This window comes from Podarcis muralis, chromosome 5 (genome assembly GCF_964188315.1).
Source record: "Podarcis muralis chromosome 5, rPodMur119.hap1.1, whole genome shotgun sequence".
NCBI classification, from domain to species: Eukaryota; Metazoa; Chordata; class Lepidosauria; order Squamata; family Lacertidae; genus Podarcis; species Podarcis muralis.
The window spans coordinates 30,855,675-30,879,547 of NC_135659.1; the positions used below are offsets into that span (position 1 = coordinate 30,855,675).

Sequence of the window (23,873 nt, forward strand, 5' to 3'; positions counted from 1 at the left end):
ACTTAGTAGCAGTTTTTAGGGTGGGTGTGGGCAAACAAACTGACATTAAATCCAGGTAAGATGGAGGTGCTGTAGACTCTGCTGGATGGTGGCTGCCAGGAGATCAGATCACATAAACACCATTGTCACTGGTCGCTAGTGCATTTCCAGACTGAACCTAAAAGTGTTGGTTTCAACATTTAAAGCCCTAAATAATTTGGACCAAAGCCCAATGGAAGGACTGCCTGCCTGCTCCCATACTGATTTTCCTGCTTTACTCTTTAAGATCAAAAATGGACAGACAAGTCAGTTGGGAGAGGGCGGCTAAGCTCCCATTTCTGCAGCTGACCCAGCAGGATGCTTTCTTCTGCCTCCAGTTCCTGTTTCTCCCACTGCAAAAGAAAACAGGTGGCTAGGCAGAGTTGCACGAAAGGTAGGCATACAAACTACAGCCTTTCCTCAGCATGAATTGACTATATCTCAGTTGGAATCTCTTCAATTAGCACTGTTATGAAGCTCTTCCTTGACTGGAGAAGATGCAGGTATGTTTAAGTCTTGCCTGGCAACTATAGCAACTGACAGCCTGCTTTGCTCTTGCATAAAGTGTTCAGTCTGAAAGCAGTACCTCTCTCTCCGCCAAAAAAAATGTGGATTAACGGGCTCACTGATAGTTTACAGTCTGCCGAGATTCCTAACTACAACTCTCTTTAAAACACAAGCCTTAACTGGACTATAGGATATCACAAAACAAAAACCACACCTAGAGCTTTTTGCTCACATCTGCAGCTTTGCCACTTGCCACAGTGGAAAATTGTGGCGTTATTGTTTTGCATCATTTTTTTCCTGTCCTATCAGGTCCTTCTCTGAGAAGCAACCCAGTCTTGGATCCAGCCCTACTCTACCCCTAATGCCTTGTTTTGTAGCCTTACGATTGGCTACTGACGGTGGAAACCCCAATCAGTAGTAGCATGTGTTCTGCTCTGCTTTTGGAAGGCATAGTGAGAGCTTCCACTTGGCAAGCACAGAGGAAGCAATAAATAATTCCATAACAGCCAAAGGAGCTTCTCTGCTGGCAGAAGGATACCTTTGCCTCATCCTATCCCCTTTCAGCAGTGTGGCTCAGGGATTATGATTGTTTTGTAAAGCAAGTAGAAATATGCTCCTTGTTCCTTCAAATATAAACATCCAAGCTTTTCTATAACTGTGCTGTTGCACCCGAATTTCCTCTATGGAGTTCCCATTTGCCTTTTATAAGATTCCCCCTTCTCCCCACGTTTCATCCCCCCACTGTTCTCCCCCTAAATTCAAGAACTCCCAGTTGTGCCATATAAATCTTTGTTTCCCCCTTTCATTAAACTGAGTGCATTTGGGTTTTTTCCAATAAAAAGCTTAAAGAGCTCTCAGCTGTGATGTGCTTGAACTTGCTTTCTGCTAATATGTTGAGGGATGTGGTATAAAAGGGAATTTTTGGCCACACAGAATTGCCAGTACATGTTCCAGGGGCAACATTGCCCATCCTTGTTTGCCCCTGAGCAAAGCATGTAGCTACCTGCATGACGCCTTTCCACCAAATCCAGGTTGAAAGCAGCTATGTCCTTAAATATGTACTTGCATTTAGTTGTGGATGAGGGTGAATAACCTTAAGGTCAACCCAATAAGTCAGAGCTAATGATAGTGGGGGAATCAAAGGACCAATTGAATGGGGGAAAGTTATGTAAGGGCAGGGTTACACTTTCCTGTAAAGATCAGGTTTGCAGCTTCAGAGTACTGCTGGACTCAACATTACTTCTGGATTTCCAGGGGGTAGCTGCTGTCTGGAAGGCCTTTTATTAGCTGGGCCTGATATGCTAAGGATCCCTGCTGAGACACAGCAGACATGGCGACTGCCAGTTTTTGTTTCAATAATTTTTATTAAAGATTTATTGTCTGTGGTTGGCTGCAGTGAGGTTTGCTTGCATTTGTTGACTATCATAATGCTCTCTGCTGTATTAGGCAGCCTTTGAAGATGGTTAAAGAACTTCAGCTATTCAGATGGCTTATTTCTAATAGGCTTGGTTCAATATGATCACGTTTCACCTATTGTGTGATTACTGCACTGACATTTAAAATCAGAGTGCCGGTTTATTTTACAGAACATTGCTACTCTTGCTTTGAAAATATCAAAGCCAGCACACTTCATTTGGTAAGCCATATTTATCTCATGTCGGATTTAGTGCCAAGGAAACAGGAATAGAGCTGCAAAACTGTATTTAATACTAGCAATAAAGAGGAAGTAAGTAGTTCCCCTTCTCATGTAAATCTGGATCACCAGCCATGCTTCACAATGCTGGGATAAAAAGAGAAACGTCATTATGAAAGGATACTATCTTTCAGATCAGGAAGAGTACATCTGCTACTGCAGAAAATATTGGTTTTAGTTTTAGCACTCAAGTGTGGATGCTCAGAAATGCGTGATTAGTTGTTGCACTTAGCTGCAGAATCTGTTTGTCTTACAAGCATCATAGTGGTGCACGCTACCCACTTCCCTAAGTAACAAGGAATTCCAGAAACAGCAGATTTCCATCAAAATTCTGAGAAGGGTTTTTAGTTACAATGAACATACATCAGCAAGAATAAAATGTTTTAAAAATTGAGATTTCCTCCTAAAGCCCATATTCACAGAGCTTTATGGCACGCTGCCCTCTACTGGCCCATTTGTTGAGGTGATTTGAAGACCAAATAACTTTCTCAAAGGGTGCAAAATACTTTTATTCGATCAATGTATGAGGCTACCTATGAATGAGCCCAACTGATGGGCTGTCATCAAGCTCAGGATTGTAATGACTTATGATGGTTGCACCGGGTTTCTAATGGGAGTATTGTGCATTACAGGTGTTACGTTAGCTGTCCCAGGCTGTTGTGAATAGTAACATTTTGCACACGTTTAAGTTTTAATGTAATTGTCGCAGGGTGTACTTTTGCCTCCAATGCGCTTCCACCACTGGTTTGGGAAATGATGTATACACAAAGTAAGCCACAATCCACATCTATCCTGTTGTTGGTTATGAAATACTTTGTTTTGATCTATTTTCCCCAAAACTAGGTTCAAACTGAGAAAAATAACGACTTAGCTGAGTTTTAAGTTGGTAAGGTGCGTGCACACAGCCTATGAAGCAAAGCTGACTCGAGCAGCAGCTTCACAAGGAAGTGGCATTTCTCTCTTTCCATCTCTGTAGGACAACTGGGTTGTGGGGAGAAGAGCTCTAGTCCTGAGCAGGTGGTAGAGGCATCGTTTTGATTTTTCACTTTACAAGGTGAAAAGATCTATGTACGGTACAGAAAACAAATTACAGTGCAAGAAGGAACATAGCTTTTATTTGTAATTTTACAGGAAAGGCTTATGCTCGCAACTGTCCTCAAGCAAGGTCATTTTCTACCTAAGAATTGCCCCAGGGCCCTATTCGCACTTAACACGGTGCATGCCTCCCTTTGTTTATTCAAGATAAACAAGCTTTGGAAGAGGCAATAAAATGTGTGGCTCCATGATCTTCTGCACGCACTTCTGTGCATTGCTGTTTCACTCAGAAGGCAGAGTCCAGTTAGCCTCACTCCCAAGAAAGTGTACACAGGATTTTAGCCTTGTTCAAATACTAGTTAGCAGGCCCAGCTCCATCTCCTGCACTCCTTGGGAAAGTGTTGTGGGTAGGGACTAAAGGCCAGCTCATTATACAGTCAGAAGACTTGGCAAACTTTTCCTTGGACTGTGCTACTTCAACCTGCCAGTACCATATTGCATATTTTTTAGTGTTTCTCCACAGATAAAACTTCCCACATGAACACCATGCCAGGAAAAGACTAGGCCAGTGGTTCTGCAGATCCCCCGTTTTTCAAAAGCCAATCCATGGACCCCCTAATTTTGAAAATTTTGATAACTCTATTTTAGTTAATGATGCCACAGACTCCCTGGGGTCTGCGGACCACCAGTTGGGAACCAATGGACTAGACCAGAGCTTTCCAAGTTGTGTGTCACAACACATTGTGTCAGCTGCAGTGTGTAGTTGTGTCATGCAAACGCTCCCCACGCTCCTCCAGGGGCTGGAAAGGGGTTAGTTTAACCTCCAGTTTGCTAATAAAACCGAATTACTGTGTTGCGAAATGATGCATGTCTAAAAAGTGTGTTACCAACATGAAAAGTTTGGAAAGCTCTGGATCAGACTGATCCTTTCTCCCTGGCAGTTTTGTATGTACAATATTTTTTTCAGGGGGGGGGCACATGCCGCACTCTGACATTGTGAGTGTGGGTGTGTGGGGTACAGCGAGAGCTTCATTTAGCAAAAAAGAAAAAAGAAAGAAGGCAAAATAGATGCTAAACAGCAAAACAGCCATTGGTCATGGGCGTAGCTTGCCCCCTAAATCAAGTAAATAAAAATACTTAACGAAAAGTAGAAATTATAGAAAGGTTTTGACAGATTTTTTCCGAGCACTTGGGGGGAGGGGGGTCGAAAGTACCTTAAAACAACCGTGGCTGAGACATTTCATTCCAAATCTGCCAGACAGAGGATGATGACAGGTGGGTATCCTTCCCTCCTGCCCTAACCTAATGATGCAAATGGCATAGAAGGAGACAAAATCACATCTCATAAACAATAAAATGCTGTGAAAAACAAGATTTCGGACATATGCAAAATGCTGGAGCCGCAATGCTAAGGCAGAAATGCTTGGGCGGAGACAAAAGGTTTTCCTTCATACCCATGGTGGGAGCTTGGCCTGTTTCAAGAAGAAGCTTGATTGATAATAATATGTTATATTATTTATTATTCCCTAGCCACTCTCTGCTCCTTTACCTAGTGCCTGCTACATGTACAGAGATTAGCGAAGGTTGCAAACTGCCTGCGGGAGAGAAAATGCAGAACGGCGGCGAGACACCCCCGCTTTCCCCGAGGCCGCAGCCGAGCCCAGCCGCCACACGGCGCCAGGAAACAACCGAGCGGCTCCTGCTCTCGCCGCGGCCTAGTTAGCCCCTCCTCCCCTGCTCCTTCGTCTTCTCCGCCTTTCTCCTTAAAAAAACCCCACACGCCATATATCCGGGACAAGCGAGGTAAGCGAGTCGTCGCTTTCCTTCCCACCCCCCCGGACCCGCCGCCACGCGGCTGAGGGGAGATAGGAGGAGGAGGCCGCGCTCCGACCCGCCGCCGTCCTTTTCCTGAACTTTTTGCCCCGCCGGCTTCGGGTCGGCCGCCGCTAACGAGGCTTCTCGTCCCTTCACACGTTAAATATGAGGGGAGGGAAGGGGACAAAATGGCCTCGGGGGAGCCTCCTGGAAATAAGAGGATACCTGCACCTTCAGGAGGGAGGAGGCGAGAGACCCGGAGGCGGGCGAGGAAGGAGAAGCCCCATAACCTTGAGGGGGGCCAAAGGGCAGGGGAAGCCCGCGTGGTGGGAGCAGTAGTAAGGATAATAATTTTAATATTTTTCTCTCTGGAGGTGGAGGAAAGGAGTATTGGCAAGGCTTCGTTTGGGCGGCTGAATTCTTCCTCCCCCCGCCAAAAAACCCTCAGACTTGGGAGTTTGAATGAAGCAAATAATGCGATTTATTTAATAAATAATCTCAGAAGCGGGCGTTTAATTTTTAGGCAGGAGTGCTTGCCGAATGCACATGCCGACCCACTCTCTTCCAGAATGCTGGGAACTGTAGTTTAAGGGTGCTGGGAATTGTAGCTTAGCAAGAGGTACAGTGCTGGATTAAACCCCTAGGCAGTCGAAATCTCGGCTCCCACCCCCCGCCCGACAAATTATATCGCAATACTTCATTGTAATTTTATTTTACGATCAAATAGACATATTTTGATCTGTTGTTGCAGGGCCCCTAAAAGGCCCATAGGCCGGGGTTACACCTGCCAACCCACTCCCCCTGAATCCTGGGAAATGTAATTTAAGGTTGCTGGGAATTGTAGCGACATCGGTTGTCATACTTTTGGATTTTCCTGAATATTCCGCCCGGACACTGCTTTTGACTCCAGTGGAAATTCCAGACATATGGCAGCCCTATACTCTGCCTATTTGGTAACCCAGCACTGGAGGGGTAAACTTAAGCTCCCAAGGAAGGGTTTAAGAAATTGAGGGAACGTGGCCTGCCTCTAGGGTCTCTCTATTTTGTGCTGAGATTCAGTTTGCATATTGGCAGTTTCAGGTTATGCAAGGGAAGTGGGTTTGGTGCTCATGTGTGACAAAAAGAATCTTCCTAAAGAAATCGGACGGCTTGTAGTAAGGAAAAGGTGTGGAGAAATGCACTTGAAGGTGTAGGATAACAATGGCTTGATGAGACATTGTATACCCTCTCTTGCAAACAAATTGGAATGAATGTTCAGTAAACAGTGGGCATCGTATAACTGCTCAGCAAGTCAGGATGAATACTCAGTAGATAGGTCATATGAAAGTGACCTAGATTATTGGACCCTAATGGTACTAAGTGTTTTTATTTTGGGTAACAGTCTCATAACAGTCTCAGTTTCCGGGGTGATGAATTTTACAGCTGGCTGTATTGCATAATGCATATAGTTTCTCAAAGAAGTAGTTTAAAATATATTTTGATTCCAAAGCCAGCATAGCCAGTAGTTGGGGTTGAGGGAGCTTTAGACCAGTGGTCCCCCCCTTTTTCACGCATGTAACACTTGAAAATTGCTGAGGGTCTTGGCAGACAACTTAATTCTTTTTCTGCCTGTTACAGCAATTGTAACATGCTGTGCTAGATGCTGAATAATTTTAAGTTGTATATTTATTTTGTTTCATATATATTGTATGAAGTACAGTATCAGAATTAAAAGAAGCAAGAAAAATACAATTAACCAATATACGATGGATGTGCCATCTCCTGTCTTCAGCCACAAATCCACAGACATGCCACAGAATGAATGGCGCTCACAGATGGTTGTTGGTTCACAGACCACAGTTTGGCAATCCTTGCTGTAGACCCACAACTTTCAGAAGGTCATAGTTCTCCCACTGGCAGTAGGCTGTGGAAGACCTTGTGGGACACCAGTGGCTTTGTATTACCTGGATCCAAAGTCCCCCAGGTCCCCCCAAGAGACTTGATTCTTAGGCTGTTGGCCGTATCAGCAAAAAATTTGACACTTTTCAACTTCCACCCAGTCTGGTGCAAGCAGGATGGCTTCAGATGTGGATCTGCTGCTCCGCCTTGCTGATCCTGGCTAGGGATTAGGCTTGTTCTGAATGAACATGCATACTGACTGGTTTCTGTAGTCTTAGAAACATAGTGATTTATACTTAAGAGTACTGACTGACCCAGTTGCAAGGATCAGGTAGTTACTAAGCCTAAAATAGGAGTGAAAGCTTACCTAGATGGATGAGTATATGACATGTGTGATGACTTTCAAGTCCTGTGCTCCTCCTATCTATCCTTCATATAAGCACATGTAAGGCTTATATCAACAGAAAGGGAGTAGGTGGTGCTGTGGTCTAAACCACTGAGCCTCTTGGGCTTTCCGATCAGAAGGTTGGTGGTTCAAGTCAGCGCGACAGAGTGAGCTCCCATTGCTCTGTTCCAGCTTCTGCCAACCTAGCAGTTCGAAAGCACACCTGTGCAAGTAGATAAATAAGTAGTGCTGCGGTGGGAAGGTAAACGGCATTTCTGTGCGCTCTGGCACTCTTTACGGTGTCCTGTTGCACCAGAAGCGGTTTAGTCATGCTGGCCACATGACCTGGAAAGCTGTCTTTGGACAAACGCCGGCTCCCTCAGCCTGAAAGTGAGATGAGCACCGCACCACATAGTCAAGTTTGACTGGTCTTAACTGTCTGGCAGTCCTTTACCTATATCAACAGACATGCCACATAGGGATTTAAGTTACACTGAAGAATAGTTGTACAATTATGGTCTGGTATTTGGCACTATTGTTTGTGTGTAGTTGTTTCATGCACTTATAAACTTATTGTTATGCAGGCATGTTCTTTGCTCAGCAATGCTTCAGCTACCTTGGCACTAGAACATCACTACTGAAGATTACTTACCCTTTGAGATACTTCAGGGTTTCATCCTCTCCTGTATGTATTCCGTATCTTCATAGCTTATGTGATTGTATGTGCATATTGTTATATTATTTATGATTCACTCATGTCCACGATCCTGAATTTGGAGATCTTGTTTTGTTTAATGTCTTTGTTATGCTTTGTTTTATAAGTGTTGCCAGACACTTGTAAACCAATTCACCTTTTGCAGTGAGCAAGTTTGTGCAAGACAGTATTTTCTTCTGCTTTCTTCTATTCTTATTGCAGAAGGTATCAATTGGAACACTGTTGGTATTGACCATAAGTTAAAATAACAATAATTTTAGTAGTAGACCAGTATGACTATATAGATGTGTCATTCTCTAAGGTGCTGCAAAACTCTTGGTTAATTTAACTCTGAGAGATATGTTTAAAAAGAACCTTGGTAAAGGCAGCTTTTTTCTTCCTTTTGTTTCCCTTACCACCTGTAACAGCTTAAGCTACATCATCTATCTATTTTATTCATTACATTTCATCAAATTCTATGTAGAGGTCCGGAATGTGGAGTCACTAGGTTGGCTTGGATGTTAAAAAAAATATCCTTGCCTTTCAGACATTCATGAAGCAGTTCAAGATTTGGATTGAAAAATAGTGTTCTGGAGTATACATATACTGTATAGCCAGCATGATAGAATGAAGGTCACCCAATAGTGCTTTCTTTTATCTGGACTGCGGTTATGTCACTTGGTGTGTGTTGAACATACATATTCTTTACATATATGTTCCATTTGTTGAACAGCTTTGATGTTACTTTGTGGAATTTCTCTCAATGATTTTTTTTTTTTAAAACCCTTTAATACTATGATATTGTCTGTTACACTCTTTAAATATGTTGCTGGTACTTGAGTTTTGTGTTGGACAACCTTAGCTTTTAAAATAGTGGTTAAAAAAACTAGTTTTTAATAGATCCACAAAAATTCTAGGAAAACAAAGGAAGTGGGTTATTTTTTCTTTGGGAAAGTGGAAAAACAGTTTTCCAGCTATTGTTTGTTCAGGACGGACAGAGTGGCACAACCAGTGGGGTGTATTCTGTATGTAGCAGATTCTTTCTCATAAGATGGAGAGAACATAGAGCCAGGCACAATAATCTTGTGAAGACAGATCCTGTTACCTACACACAGGTTTTTATTAATCTGTCTTATGCACATAGCCTAGCCTTTGCAATTCTGCTCTGTCCGTTACTTTGACTTCACCACTGTCTTTGAAAAACAACAAGATATATGAATCACTTTTCCTATTACCCCTTTGTTCTCAAGTAAGTGCTAAAAGATTGTGCTCTGACATACATCTATGATATACTCTGTCTTTCTTATACTGGGTTAGAACAGAACTTATATTTAATCTTAACCATTCTATTTAGTATCCTTGCATAGATTGGCATTTTGTCAAACATGTATTGTAAGAGAATATTGGTTAATTGTTACATTGAACTGTGTTTGCAGCGCCTGTCAGTTTCATCAGCTTTAGAATGAACTACAAGGAGAAATGTCATGGATTACCATAGTGTCCAACAATACAGTACTTTGTAGTTCTAACAAGAATTATCCGTCTTTGATTCTTGTATGTAGACCATGACCTTCAAGCACAAAAATGCAAAACGAATAGAAGGGCTGGATAGCAATGTGTGGTAAGTAATTATTAATGAAAATGAATGAATGAATGAACGAACAAATGAATAATGAAAATGTCTGTACGCCTTGTAGTTCATTTGTATGCTTTTCACCTACATTGTCAGCTGACCAGGTGCAGGGCCAGGGTGGGGGGCTGGGAGAGAAACCTCTTGGTCAGTGAAGCCACTGGGAGTGGGCTCCAGGCTTTTGTGTGCTCCTCCCCTCTATTCACCTCTTCCCTACAAATTAATCTCTTTGTTCCTTTTATGGTTAAAAGATCTTGGATGAATCACAGTGATAATTACTGGTTGTGCACCCTCTGAGTCTGCAGAACAACTCTGCTAGGACTACAATATTTAAATAATGGGGGCAGGGTCAATTTTAGCCAACAGACTGAGATAAGGTGATTCTGGCTTTGTTTATGAGGCTATTTTGGTTCTAATTTGCTACATTTATAAAGAAGGAAAAATGAAATAATAATCCTCTGTCAACTGTGGGGAGGGTCAAATGTACTCTCAGCAGCATTGGGGGGGAAACATTGGTCTTCCATAATTCAGTGTTCTAGTTGGTCCTCAACCAAGATGATTTTTGAATTGCCCTTTGGTGCTTCAGAAGTGGTTATGTCACATCACGTGTTTCGGCTTAATAGATGTTACTGGAAGTGGAGGATGAGGCACAGAAGCTGTGTAATGCTTATGGCACCTAGTTCTAGCCTGAAAGCCTGACTTAAAACTAGACTGATGGCAATGAGGCCTCCAGGATCTCTGATTAACTAATATCTGATTGAATGCTCTCTGGGTGGTTTCCTACAGACCCATGTGTTCTATACTGTGTTTTTGATTTACCATGGATCCGAAATATTCTTCCCTGTAAATGTGTATGAAATACATTTGTAATAATTTCTTCCTTTCTTAGGGTGGAATTTACAAAAGTTGCTGCAGATCCCTCAATCGTTAATTTGGGACAAGGACTTCCAGATATATCTCCTCCTAACTATGTTAAAGAAGCATTAGCCAAAGCATCCTCTGTGGATATGCTGAACCAGTACACCCGGGGTTTTGTGAGTACATCTTAACGCTCTCTGAGAGGTTGCTTTAAATTAGTTGCATATCCAAACATTTTCTCTTGGTTTCCACATGCGCCTTCTTCAATTTGGAATCTTGGGCTGAATAGAAACACGGTAACCATAAATCTCCAAACAGTGGCCAATGTAAATATGGTCCAAAGAGGACTATATGTAGGGCCAGGAGAACTGACTATGTAATTGAATCAAACTTCCCAATGTAACATTATTAATCTATATAGTACTATACAGCATACAGGGCACTACACTTTGGCTTTCTTGCACATAATGCTTAACCATGGTTTGGCATTATGAAGATGAGCCTCAAGGAGTAGTTCAAAAGATTCGACTTCTGTTTTTGATTAACCGCAGCTTCTTGTGATGTTCAACCCCCACACACTGTGGTTAATCATTTGTTGAAACAAGCCAGCTTCAAATCATGGGTTATGAACTGGTCTTGTTTCAATAGACTGTAGTTAAAATGAAGCCGTTTGCCTGGACATAATGCTAAACTGCAATTAACTTAAAGCTTCCAATCTTCTCCTTGCAGCTGCACGGAGAAGGGAGCGGGGGCGGGGGGAGGGAGGAGAAGGACAGGAGCCTGAGGCTTGCTTTGGTTCATCCTTGTAACATTAAACCATGGTATATATGCAAATACAGCCAATTCCTTTCTTGTTCTTCACCATGGTGCAATATGAGCATTCATCAGTGGGTAGTTACTCCTTTTTCAGTGACCCATGAATGGCAGTATAACTGTTTCTAGAAATTTGTGTTACGAACATTTTTGTTCCACATTATTTTTTCTTCAAAGGGTCACGGTCATAGATCCTTACTGATAGTACACACAATTCCCAGCTTGTGATCTTGCACAAAGACTCCTATTCAGTGAAACGCTGGCTGTGCAGAAGAGATTCCATGTGAACTGTGCCTTATATTGTTTTTCTTGTTCAGCTCAGTATAGTAGGTTTTCTCCTAGACGTGATGACAGTTTCTAATTGTTTAAATCTTTAGAATGGTATGTCTAATTGGGTAACTCTGTTTTGTGCATCAGCCATGCTAGATTTGGCTAACAGACGATACTGTATTATTTGTCGGTTGTTTGTTATTAACTGGCATATGAGTCTATGTATTTTCTCTTGCGTTCATAGGGACATCCTTCGTTGGTGAAAGTCTTGTCTCAAGTGTATGAAAAAGTTTGTGGAAGAAAGATTGATCCATACACTGATATCCTGGTGACAATAGGGGGATATGGATCTCTGTTCAGTGCAGTGCAGGGACTCGTTGAAGTAGAAGATGAAGTAAGTTTTGTGATGCATCCCAGAATAAAAACAACTCTCTTCTATGAAAACATATGTATGTACACATACTCCTTGGAACATGGGTAGCATTCCAATAGTAAGTGATCAAGCCTACTCAGAAATCCCTTTCCTTGGCAGTTTGATGGTTTATTGAAGGGTAGAGAGCTGACTTTCGTTAGTTTTGGTTGAATAAGAAATCAACTTTGAAGCAGGGCTTTTTTTTACCTGCCAGATTCCTATGCCTTTAAGAGTATGTTGATGCGCCTTAATTTAGCAGATGAAGGATTTCTTGGCATTGGGCTAAAGTTATAGAAAAAGCCTCAGCTGCTTAACTATTGTGCATTAGGTTGCTGTTGAAGGCAGGATAAAGGGACTAGTGTTGTTCTTTAAGCAACTCTATGTCTGAGATGAATTGTCCATCAATCTACCACTTAATTATCAACCTGTTGTAAATTAGCTTCCTTGGCTACTCCCCGGTACAGCTGAAAAAAATCCTAGGTGCTTGTCCTTTTAGATGCCTAGAACATTGGTCCTGAACTCTTCAAAACTTGAAATATTTCCCAACTTCAAACCCTGTTCTTTTTTTCTTGAGTTGTATAAGTTTGTCAATAATGGGGATCTATAAGCACTTAGGGTAGGGTGGGTTTTAAATCAAATAGCCTGCCTCATTTGGGGTAAAACTGGCAATGAAGCGATAGCTAGCTACCTTTTGATATTTTGTCTTTTCACTTTTGCTTTATGTCTCTCCCTCGTCCCTTCAGTTCTGCTGCCATTATTATAAATCTTCACTTATTTCCTATTATCCCCAGCACACAAAAGCAGCCACTGTGAAGTAGCAGTGGCTGTGGCATTTACAGATATACTTATACTACCCCGTGTTTGTTGACAAGAAGTACTTTTAATGCAATGTGCTTTCCTAAATATATAGAATTAGCATTGTGTCAGATCAAAAGCGAGTTCTGTCTTTAAAGAAAGGTATAATATCATTTCTTACTCACATAACTTTCCTATATGTTTACTTTAGGTGATAATAATAGAACCCTTCTTTGACTGTTATGAGCCAATGGTGAGGATGGCAGGAGCCAAGCCTGTTTTTATACCCTTGAGATATGTGAGTGTGTTTAGAATATTATTATAATCAGAGTTTATTTAGACAGGCGAATGAAGAGAAGTGTTGCACCTTGCAGTTTTTCATAATGAAGGTTATTTCTTTCCTATGTTACTCTGCTTTGTGTGCTCAGTGAGAAACAGAATGGATCCAGTAAACAGATTAATAACAAGAAAGCAATGCCTCCCAAAAGTCTAGAAGTAAATGATAGAAGCCCAAATAGGAGATGGGTTTCAATAATTTAACTTAAGATTGCTCAGTGGCCTTGCTTTAAATGTCAAAGCCACATTAACTTTCAAAAACTGAGGGGTGTGAGCAGGCCAGCTAATTAATTTATTCAGTTTCAAGCATCCTTAAGTGCTTTTGTCTGTAACAGTATTTAAAGTGGTACTTAAGACCACAGTGGTAGATGGTAATTCTGGTCCCCCCTGGTTTTTTATACTAGTAGTTTTGGATTCTTAGAAATGCATTGCTGCTATATGGAACACTTAATCTTTTAATCGATTTTGATGGCTAGATCTAGTGGGTCAGAGGAATCGTCATTGGAAAGTCCCAAATGATATGAATGACCTTTTTTTTGTTAGTGATCAGAATTTGAGATTTCTATGCAGTTTACTCATGTATTTTGTATAGTTGAATGATTCTTAGGATAAGATCACTAGTGGAACGTTTAAAGAAAGTTTATTTCAGCCTAATAAAACATCTTTTTCCCTATAACACAGAGACCTGCAGCCAGAGAGACTGCCTCTAGTGCGGACTGGGTCTTGGATCCTGCAGAACTTGCAAGTAAATTTAATTGCAAGACGAAAGCTATTATATTGAATAACCCTCACAATCCTATAGGAAAGGTGAGGTTCCTGTTTTTAAATCTGCCTGCTAAATGTTATAAAATGTTGGCTCTGACGATATTGATTAAATACATTGTTTTCTTTCCCTTTCTATTTTAGGTCTATACGAAAGAAGAGCTCCAGATAATTGCTGATCTCTGTATTAAATACGACACCCTGTGCATCAGTGATGAAGTATATGAATGGCTGGTATACACTGGCAATAAACACATTAAGATAGGTACTGAATTGTATGGTAGTCAATGGGAAACGTATGTGTACATTTCATTCAAGTTGTTCCTTCTTTCATATGTATAAAAATAGTTCCTATTCCTTGTTGAGTTTAAAGTTACAACTAACCTGAGAGAGCTACATGCATTGTTTTGATTATCACCCAGTCCTCTTAAAGTATTTTCTGCCCCTTCAGTTTGGTATAATCTATATCCTTGATAAGTATAATGGCCATTACTTCCTCAAAATTTTGAGGATGTTGATCTGCAATGGACCCATCGCTGAGCCTTTGAAAATTAAGCAGCATGCATTCTTCCAGTTCAGAAACCACCAGCATTTTGAGATGTGTTAGTTTGTAGACTGGAAATGGGCAATAAAGTATTTTTGCCGGATTAAAATTAGGTATTTTATAAAAGCTCATTAATAGTATTTTGTAAACTAGCTATAATTCTGAAGTATAGGACTATATTACCTTTTTAAAGTGAATTACTTTCATATTTATCAGTTTATTATTTCAGTTGCATACTCAACTTATCATATGGGAGAAGTGCATTCCTGATGGACACAGGCATTTTTATCACCCAGCAGATAATATGTACAAAACGCTCTGCTAAACGATTCAAAATATAGCATTTGGCCACCAGTGCCTTTTCATTTGCTTACTTTTAAGCAGATCCCCAAAACAGTTTTCCAATCTACTGTTGAAACCTACAAACCATTAAACTTATATGCAAGTGACAGTTACTTTATAAACTAAGCAGAACTCTTTTCTCCCAAGAAACCTTATTTTCTCTAGCTTGTATAACATGCACATAAAGATTGTGCAAAGAGGAGAACACAAATCCTCCCCCCAGAGGCAGAGATGTTCTTGTATTAAGCGTCACGTATTCCATCAGCTGAAATGACACATCGCTCGTGAAAAATGTGAAATGAATATTGCATCAATTTACAGCATCTGGTGGTGGCTCTCTAATATTTATCTAATAGAGGTTGCCAGTGATAGATCATAAAATCAGCATAGTATTTGTGCTGTCATCTAGGCAGTTTCCTCTGGTATAGAACACTTCGTCATTTCTCTTATCTAGCTTGGGCAAAACAGGAGCTTCGTGTGACTAATGATTAGAGTTCCACTGGCAGATTTAAAGATTGCATATTGTAAGCAAAGATTCTTCTGGCGCCTCAACAGGCATAGTGCTTATTTGCGTAATATGTATGTATGTAGCCTTACTAATAGTTCTTGGTGCTTGCTCAGATACGAAAATGCATTCTGTTCTTCTGTAGCTTAATACAATGAAGGTTCTTGTCCTTTGTTCACAAAATATTTATTCTAAAAGTCACCTGATGGATTGTGTGACTCCCCAGCAGTCTTCTGAAAATGAGTTGGCTAGCTGTTTGCTCCACAAATTGATAATCTCTTGTTTTAGATTTGCTAAATGTAATTGCAGCCCATGGTGATGGCTGGAATTCATCACAGAACTACGCATTACAGAATGTGTTCCCTTCTCCTTGTCTGCAGCACATAGCATCACTGCAGCACATAGCATTACTTGTCGTTTTCCTCCATTGGTACCCAGTGATGTCAAGTGAGGGCTGGACAACCTGATGATGCCACAGCATGAGTTAATGCTGCGTCACCTATAACTTATACCTCCACCCTAACATGGGTTGCAGGAAAATACTCTTACGTTTTTTAAAGAAAAATTATTTTGGATGTGTGTGTATTTTGTGTGCTACACCGTTATATGGGATTTAGGGACAATTTTACTCTTTCAGTTCAATACCAACAACAAAGAGCTCATCTGAATGACCTGATAAAATGATTGAGACCTCTCTCTGGTGTGGACATACCCTCATGTGCCACAAGATGCCTGAATGAGGGTGTGAGTAAAGGAACAATAGGCTTTCAGTACATACCCATTTAGTTTGAACATAATGAAGTCAGCTTCATACTTATCCATATATGTTCCTTGGTAGGATGCATGATTAAAACATACCTATTTATTGTTAAAGAGGTAAAGGTTGTTAGCTCCGTTCGTATGTAATTAATGCTTGATCCTTTTCTTTCTTTCTTTTTTCACAGCTACTTTGCCTGGAATGTGGGAAAGAACAGTAACTGTAGGAAGTGCTGGAAAAACATACAGTGTAACTGGCTGGAAGGTAAGTGAACAGAATAAGACATAATGCAAATGAAGAATCATATATGTTGAAGTACCACTGGGTTGACGTACCATGGAGATCATTTGCTAGCGTGCACAAGCTATACGAAACACGTGCAGAATCTGTATTAAAAACTAACCCCTGACATTATAGAAATTCTAGATGCCGTCCATACAGGATATTCCACTCAGAACTTAGAAATCCTACTGTTTACATTTTGAACAGGCGATCAGTATGTACGTTGTAAACAGTAAGCCTTTCCAGTTTGCACATTTTTTGAAGACCTTGTGCCTGCTGTGCCAGTTCCAATGTTAGATGCAGAAGGTGGTGGTTGCTGGAGGCACGTTTCGCATGAGAAAATCAGGCCAGGGTCCGACAAACTACAAGGAGACTTCTGCAGGTGCACTAAGCTCTTTTGGGCTTCTTATCCCCACTGCCTGACTGAAAAGGTATCATAAAATGTTGGGGGCTTCCCCAACACAGGAAAATACACGTGGGGTTTCATCCAAAAACAGAACCATGCAAAGTCCCATGTGTGTATGCAAACATAGTACCTTAGGCATGCTCTCTCTTGGAAGCAGAGTTAGGCAAGTGCATGCTGTAACTTCAGTATTGTGCGTCTTTTGGTAATTTTTATTTTGTGAAAACTATAAATACAATATGTATACACAAACAGGCTCATGAACAGATAAATAAATGCACCCATGCTTAATTTTTGTGACATTTTTGGAGAACATAATTTTCATTTTTCTTGGCAGGGATTTATTTTAATTGCAGAGCAGCCTTTTAAATAGGGACACACCTCGCTGCCCCTGGGGAGTAATTATCTAAGCCAGGCAAGAAATCTTTTATAAACTGGAAGACATGGGTCCTGTCCCTCTCTTTAAGTTTGTCAATAGTCCACCAGTTTAAAATGTGATTATTTCCATGTTTCTCAACTTTTATAAATGTTAAGTAAACAGTCAGATATTTGTTACAATTTATTTCTTTTTGTTGAAGCTTGGCTGGTCTGTTGGTCCCCAACATCTGATAAAGCATTTGCAGGTGGTTCAACAAAATACACTTTATACATGCCCAACTCCATTACAGGTAAGTACCAAGCAATGCAAAAGGTATTGTAAAGAGTGTGATACAGTGTAGGAGGTTTGAGCCACTAAACGTAATTAGAAATTGACTAATAAGGAATCTATTTGTGGGAATTGCAGATGAAATTAACACTTGAGCATGTAAATCCAATGTAGATTAGGATTTGAATGTCAATAATTCGGACATTCCGTTATTAGCAGGAAAACAACAGACACAAGTGATGGGAGTTGGGATGAGTGATTACTATTGTATATAATACATACTGCCATGCATCTGATGTGTAGTGAAATTCTCATTACTGCTTCGCAGGATAATACAGACAACTGCCTTATACAGTGGTTACTTGGACCTTGTGGAAAGTTACTGTTTGGCAAATGTTTGTCTCTGTGCATCCTTTGGCTAGATTGTTTTCAGATCAAGGTGTATGCTTCCTAAATGTTTGGGGTTTTCTATACTATGTGGTAAGAAAGGAAGATCTGTAGACTTCATTCTTGTTTGTGTTTGTTGTTGTTTTATTATTATTATTATTATTATTATTATTATTATTATTATTATTAAATTAATTACATTTGTATACTGCCCTTCATCTGAAGATCTCAGGGTGGTCCACAGCATAAAAACAAGAATAAAACCACAAAGTACATAATAATAATAATAATAAGTACAACCCCCCCCCCCCACAATACCCCTCAACACATTTAAAAGGACCTAGACTGTTATTCAGCCAAAGGCCTGGTTGAAGAGGAACGTTTTCGCCTGGCGCCTAGAGATGTATAATGAAGGCACCAGATGAATTTCTCCAGGGACAGCATTCCACAAGCAGGGAGCCACTTAGAAAAGGCCCGTTCTTGTGTTGCCATCCTCCGGACCTCTCATGGAGGAGGCACATGAAAAAAGTCCTCAAAAAGACCTCAGATGATGATCGCAGAGTCTTGTCAGTTTATATGGGGAGAGGCAGTCCTTGAGGTATAGCAGCCCTGAGCCATTTAGGAAAAGGAATGATAAATTCTTTATAATTTATATGTCATTATTAAAGCATTAAACATTAAAAAATCAGATACACATTACTGAATTAATAACTGAAAATGAAGGTATTTGACTTTTTAAAATCTCACACTTGAAAGGAAATATATCTATTTTAGTGATAGATGTGTATCCAGCAATTTTAGAAGCATTTCCACCTGCCTTCTCCCCGCTCCTTGACTGCTAAACCCAATTGACAATCTTATTTTTACTCTTCACTGACTTTCTATTTTACTAGAATGATCTGTTTTATTAAGGAAAAACTGATAATTAGATTCTAGAGATCTGAGCATTTCTTTGAATACAGCATTTCTTATTAAAAGTGAATCTTCACAAGGTCTGTTTTGTGCCTGCTGCTTTTTGATAATGTGCTTAAATGTGTGGTCCCCCCCCCCCCTTTCCTGATTTGAATTTCCAGGAAGCTGTGGCACAAGCCTTTTTGATAGACTTGAAGCGCATGGATGACCCAGAGTGCTACTTCTATTCTTTGCCTAGAGAGCTGGAAGACAAACGAAACCGAATGGCTCACATGCTCCTGGGAGTTGGGCTGAAACCTGTTGTTCCAGAGGGAGGATACTTTATGATTGTTGACGTGTCTACCTTAAGTAAGTGAAGATTTTATTCCATGGCTGGAATGGGGGTGATGACCCAGTACTGAAGCTGGGAGAAATATACTATGAGCGAAGGGTGGGCTACAGTGTGTGTGTGTTTTCTCTTCTGAGTAACAAATATTTTCACAAACATGGTAGTTGTCATACTGCACTTACAGCAGAACTAGGCAGCAATTACAGCTTGTTGTTGTGTTGCCCTTTAATCTGTAAGAACCCCACCACCACAAGCAGTCAGTGATATGGAACAGGGTGGAAAAATACACAGGCTAACGACTTCATGATGTGAATTTTTCATTACAGAGAAAATGGTTGTGTGCCCATTGGCAGCAGACCCTTGTTATCGTAATGTCTAGCTCTCCCCTTAGAATGCAGCTTAAGAGCAAAATCCTGGTACTCTGGGGAGCAGTCCTGGGGAAAAAGAAGTGAAATAGCAGATCTCGCACTTTAGATCTTACCCTGGGCTCCAGATCCTTTCCATCTTGTTGTTGTTTAGTCGTTTAGTCGTGTCTTGACTCTTCGTGACCCCATGGACCAGAGCATGCCAGGCACTCCTGTCTTCCACTGCCTCCCGCAGTTTGGTCAAACTCATGCTGGTTATGCCTGTTGCCTTTGTCCATGGAGTTTTCTTGGCAGGGATATTGGAGTGGCTTGCCGGTTCCTGCTCCAGGTGGATCACGTTTGGTCACAACTCTCCACTATGACCTGTCCATCTTGGGTGGCCCTGCACGGCATAGCTCATAGCTTCTCTGAGTTATTCAAGCCCCTTCGCCACGGCAAGGCAGTGATCCATGAAGGGGCCTTTCCATCTACTGTTCTGTACAAAAATCTCTGCTGAAGTGCCCATACTGGGTAATGCCTTTCTTTTGAAAAATTGCAGCTCTTAAGGTGTTTTTCACCTTTTTGTTTTAAAGATGTAGATCTGTCTGACATGGAAAAAGATAAACCTTACGATTATAAATTTGTGAAATGGATGATAAAATCTAAGGTAAGGATTGGTTTTATTTCTCCCTCCTACTCTTTTTGCTCAAATAACTGTGTCTTTAATTCTAACATCTAAGTGAGACTGTAAAACAGGTGGCCCTGATGTAGGGGGTTGTGTGCTCATTGGAAGGCTGCATACCCATTGCTAGGCTTGCAGATCTCTTCCCTGCTTCAGCAGAGATATAAGCCCTTTACTGACATCTGCTCTGTGGGATTTGCCTCTGCTAGGCTAGTCTGTGGCCTAGACACAACCACTACTTAAAGATCAGCTCCTTTGCTAGGAAGATGAGGGCAAACTGCTAGCCCAGGGTGCTTCCAGAATGCAACATTGCAGAATTCCTATATGGAAAGCACTTCTGTGCTTGAAGCAGTGAAGGAAATACTGCAGCAATCTGTTTGTAGCTTAATTCTGCTTCCCAGACTGTGCACATAAAAATTCCCACGTCTGAAATGTTCATCTGTGATAGTACAGTGTTGTATTTTGCACATGGGAATTTTGTTAATGTGTGACGTGACCTTAATTAAGCTCTTGGGCTGCAGCCTTTAAACTCTCACAAAGATACAGTTACTAGAGCTTCCAAGAGCTAAGGTTTAAGCTGTTTTAACGTACCTGCTGAGCATGCAATTGTGCTTTCTTCTTTTTAAAGAAACTGTCAGCTATTCCTCTCACCTCCTTTTGCGGCCCTGAGACCAAAGAACAGTTTGAAAAGTACATACGGTTTTGCTTCATCAAAGTAAGTTCTGTAGCATGTGCTCAAATAAAGCTTAATTGCTTAAGTCTTAGCAGGGCTGTTTGTTTCTATTAGTACCAAAACTTAGATCTTCTCCTTCCACTTTTAAGGAGTTTAAATAACTTTTTGATATTGCTCCTAATAATAATTTCTTAGGGTATGATCATATTTTACATCAAGGTGGACAACCTCTTCTTCATCAAGGAGTAATCTGGAAACCAATTTGGGTATCATTAAAATTAATTTCATTTACTCCCGTCATCCTCTTCCCTCCCCATTTTCTTCCTCCTGCCACCCACATGAAATTAGGCCAAGAGACACAAGTTGCCCACTCCTGATATACATAGTGCTTTTTCTAAATAGTCACAGCCCAGGATTCCTAATAGTCCTGAAACCTAGGCCAGTGAGGGTAGCAGTTTGTGAGCTAGCTGAGTTTTTAACTAGGAAGCCTCTACTTCATGCTGTGAGCCATGATATGCTGGCTTCCCTTTATTTTTTCAGGGATGTGATGATAATTAAAACAAACTTTTCCTCTGCTCCGCAAATTGACAACTAGATTGGCTGGGTGCCAAATGCTGTATTGTCATAGGAGTGGGGGACCAGGTGTCTCTGAGTGCATCTCAACCTCACCAAACCATAGATAGAGTTTATTGCTGGGGGAATGGGGCACATTGTAGATGTTAGCCACTGGGTAGACATACCCAGGTATTTGCTCCGAACTCATGTGAGCATGCATGCCACAAAAAGTACCTAATGAAGTTGTTAGAAGTGGGCTTCTGTGGATTTGCAATCTTCTAGCAGTAAAATGTCTTATGCACATGAAGAATATTTCAGTTTCAGTTTTTAACTTTTACTGTATTGTGTTTGTTGTTGACAGAAAGACAGCACCTTGGATGCAGCAGAAGTGATCCTGAAGAACTGGAAGAAAGATTGACCTAGAACTTAACCTCTTCTGCCATTTCTAAAAATATATGCTCAGTCATACATTTATAACTAGACCGAGAATGTCACATTTCAGGTTACCCTTTCTAAATTACACTGTGCTGCCATCTGCTGGATATTTAATATTAATAATGTGAGCCAATATACTGGTTTTGACATTGTAAAAATTATAGTCTGTTTCCAAAATATTCAGTGGAAACCTTTTCCAGCAATCTTCTTTTCTTCTTTTCTAAACACACTGAAGTAAAATTTGTGCAGGCTACATCCACCAGAGCCCTGTTCTGTGACCTACTTTATACTTGTACAAATTATTAATGCATTTATTGCACCGCTTTGGGTTTATTTTTGTCAAACGGCAGCCTTTCTGCAATCCAGACAAAATTCTGTATGAGGACATTGAGTGTGGATTTGTGGGCAGGGTCCTTGCTTTACATGGCTTGGCCAGCCAAGGGCATAGCATAGTAGCAGAGGAAAGGCAGCACAGATGGGCATGGGAGCTAGGCGTTGGAACAGGCAGTCTTTTCATTCAGTTCTATTGCTCATGATTAAGTGTGTGTGTGCCAACACACACACACACACAGACAGACAGATGCACATAATTCACAAAAACGAATAATGCCCTGCAATCGGAATGAATAAGAAATGAGATCTGTACAGTATATTTTCGTGAATTCTATTGATTGTAGAGGGGAATGGCTATGGAGATGAGAGGTCAGATTGCTCTAGAGTCTGCGTTTGCCATTTCCCCTTCTTGCGTAAATAAGGCAAGCAATTTTATTTTTTTTGCCAGCTATGCAAATGACACACGCTACCTCGCATAAACTGGATATAATTTTATCCCCTTAAATTTCACCATTTTATTTTACAATTAACAATCCTGGGGGATCTGCTAGATAATTATATGTTACTTAGAATCACAGAATCGTAGAGTTGGAAGGGACCCCAAGGATCCTCTAGTCCAACCTGCTGCAATCAGGGATCTCAGCTAAAGCATCCGTGACAGATGGCCATCCAACCTCTGCTTAAAAACCTCCAAGGAAGGAGACTCCACAATCTTTCGAAGGAGTCCTTTCCACTGTCAAACAGCTCTTACCACCACGAGGTTATTCCTGATGTTTAGTCGGAATTTCCTTTTTTGTAACTTGAAGCCTTTGGCTCAGGTCCTATGATTTGATTTAACAAATAAATAAAAGTGAAAATTTGGCATAAACCTTGACTGCTTTCTTCCACTGATGTTGTTAACAAGTAAAATAGTGTATTCCTTAAACTTGCCAGAGAAACAGGTTTACAGAAACAGATTCTGCTCCCCTCCCCCTGCTCAATTTAAGAAGAACTAATAATTTGGAAATGGCTTCATAGGACTAATCTTAAAACAGGTTTATAGCCGGATTGTGTGCATATTTGCTTGGAAGGATTTCAGTTGACCTTCCTTCAAAGTAACTTCATAGGATTGTAGACCTTATGGAGTGAGGCTATGCCTGTTTACTCAGAAGTAAGTCTCACTGTATTCTTTACCTGTTTACTCCCAGGTAAGTACATCCTGCAGGTTTCTTTTAAATCTATACTTACCTGAGACTTATCTCATAAGTGTGCATAAGATTCTAGCCTCAGGGTAGTATTGTGGTCTGGAGAATATGAACATATGTCACATACCTGTGGACACAAAGTTAAATCCCACACAAACCACTGGACAGTAAATCCCATTGCAATTGCATTTGCATTGGGTGAGCCTTGCATATAATTTCAACTAAGCACAGAACTGCCAGCCATCCCTTATTTCAGAATTTGAGAGTTTTATTTCTAAAACTTTGGATTATCAAAACAAACTGAAATGGATAGAAATGGTTTTGTAAGCTTGCCATGTAATATTTACTTTTTCTAGCTTTACTGATTTTTTAAAAAGTTGCTTTATTTTATTCTGCAATGCTGCTCAGAAATTGTTACAGGACGGTTAATATTGTATGCAATACAGTATAAAATAAAATTAGATATCATTTAACAATAGTGCTCTTCTAGCCCTGTCACACACTGTGATATTTGATTTCAGGAAAGGATTTTTTTGTTTCATTTCATTTTTTACAAATTGACAATTTGTAACTTCAACTGATGAGTGGAAAAGGTCAACAGGAGCTTGTTTTTGACAACTTCTGTTGGCAGGGGATTTGACGAGAGTCGGAACAGACGCG

At 40.6% G+C, this 23,873-nt stretch overlaps 1 protein-coding gene and 1 long non-coding RNA gene across 7 annotated transcripts; one reads left to right on the top strand and one right to left on the bottom strand.

The window, feature by feature from the left end:
* The first annotated feature begins 187 nt into the window (after positions 1-187).
* Positions 188-22,897, top strand: KYAT3 (kynurenine aminotransferase 3). Of its 6 annotated transcripts, none has more exons than XM_028732858.2 (14): positions 188-412; positions 7,916-8,016; positions 9,588-9,646; positions 10,545-10,689; positions 11,841-11,990; positions 13,015-13,101; positions 13,821-13,946; positions 14,046-14,166; positions 16,237-16,313; positions 17,313-17,402; positions 18,841-19,027; positions 19,945-20,018; positions 20,662-20,748; positions 21,623-22,897. In XM_028732858.2, exons 1-14 carry the CDS (start codon positions 337-339, stop codon positions 21,677-21,679), a joined length of 1,437 nt encoding a protein of 478 aa, XP_028588691.2. In that variant the 5' UTR covers positions 188-336; the 3' UTR covers positions 21,680-22,897. The 6 variants fall into 6 exon arrangements, with proteins under 6 accessions (XP_028588691.2, XP_028588692.2, XP_028588694.2 ...); XM_028732859.2 differs by lacking the exon at positions 188-412 and adding an exon at positions 4,924-5,056; XM_028732860.2 differs by lacking the exon at positions 188-412 and adding an exon at positions 5,019-5,056 and having other exon boundaries at positions 9,462-9,646.
* LOC144327770 (uncharacterized) lies at positions 3,317-4,887 on the bottom strand. The gene is made up of 2 exons (XR_013392871.1): positions 4,803-4,887; positions 3,317-4,555 (listed from the first exon to the last, which is right to left on the bottom strand). It is a non-coding gene; the product is annotated as an uncharacterized LOC144327770 (long non-coding RNA).
* Positions 22,898-23,873: the final 976 nt, after the last annotated feature.

Excerpts from the sequence above, each read along its gene's own strand:
- KYAT3 (XM_028732858.2), top strand. The coding sequence starts at position 337 with ATGCTTTCTTCTGCCTCCAGTTCCTGTTTCTCCCACTGCAAAAGAAAA. Across the intron at positions 13,102-13,820 it reads TTTTTATACCCTTGAGATAT|AGACCTGCAGCCAGAGAGAC; the intron begins GTGAGTGTGTTT and ends CCTATAACACAG. Across the intron at positions 20,749-21,622 it reads TACGGTTTTGCTTCATCAAA|AAAGACAGCACCTTGGATGC; the intron begins GTAAGTTCTGTA and ends TGTTGTTGACAG.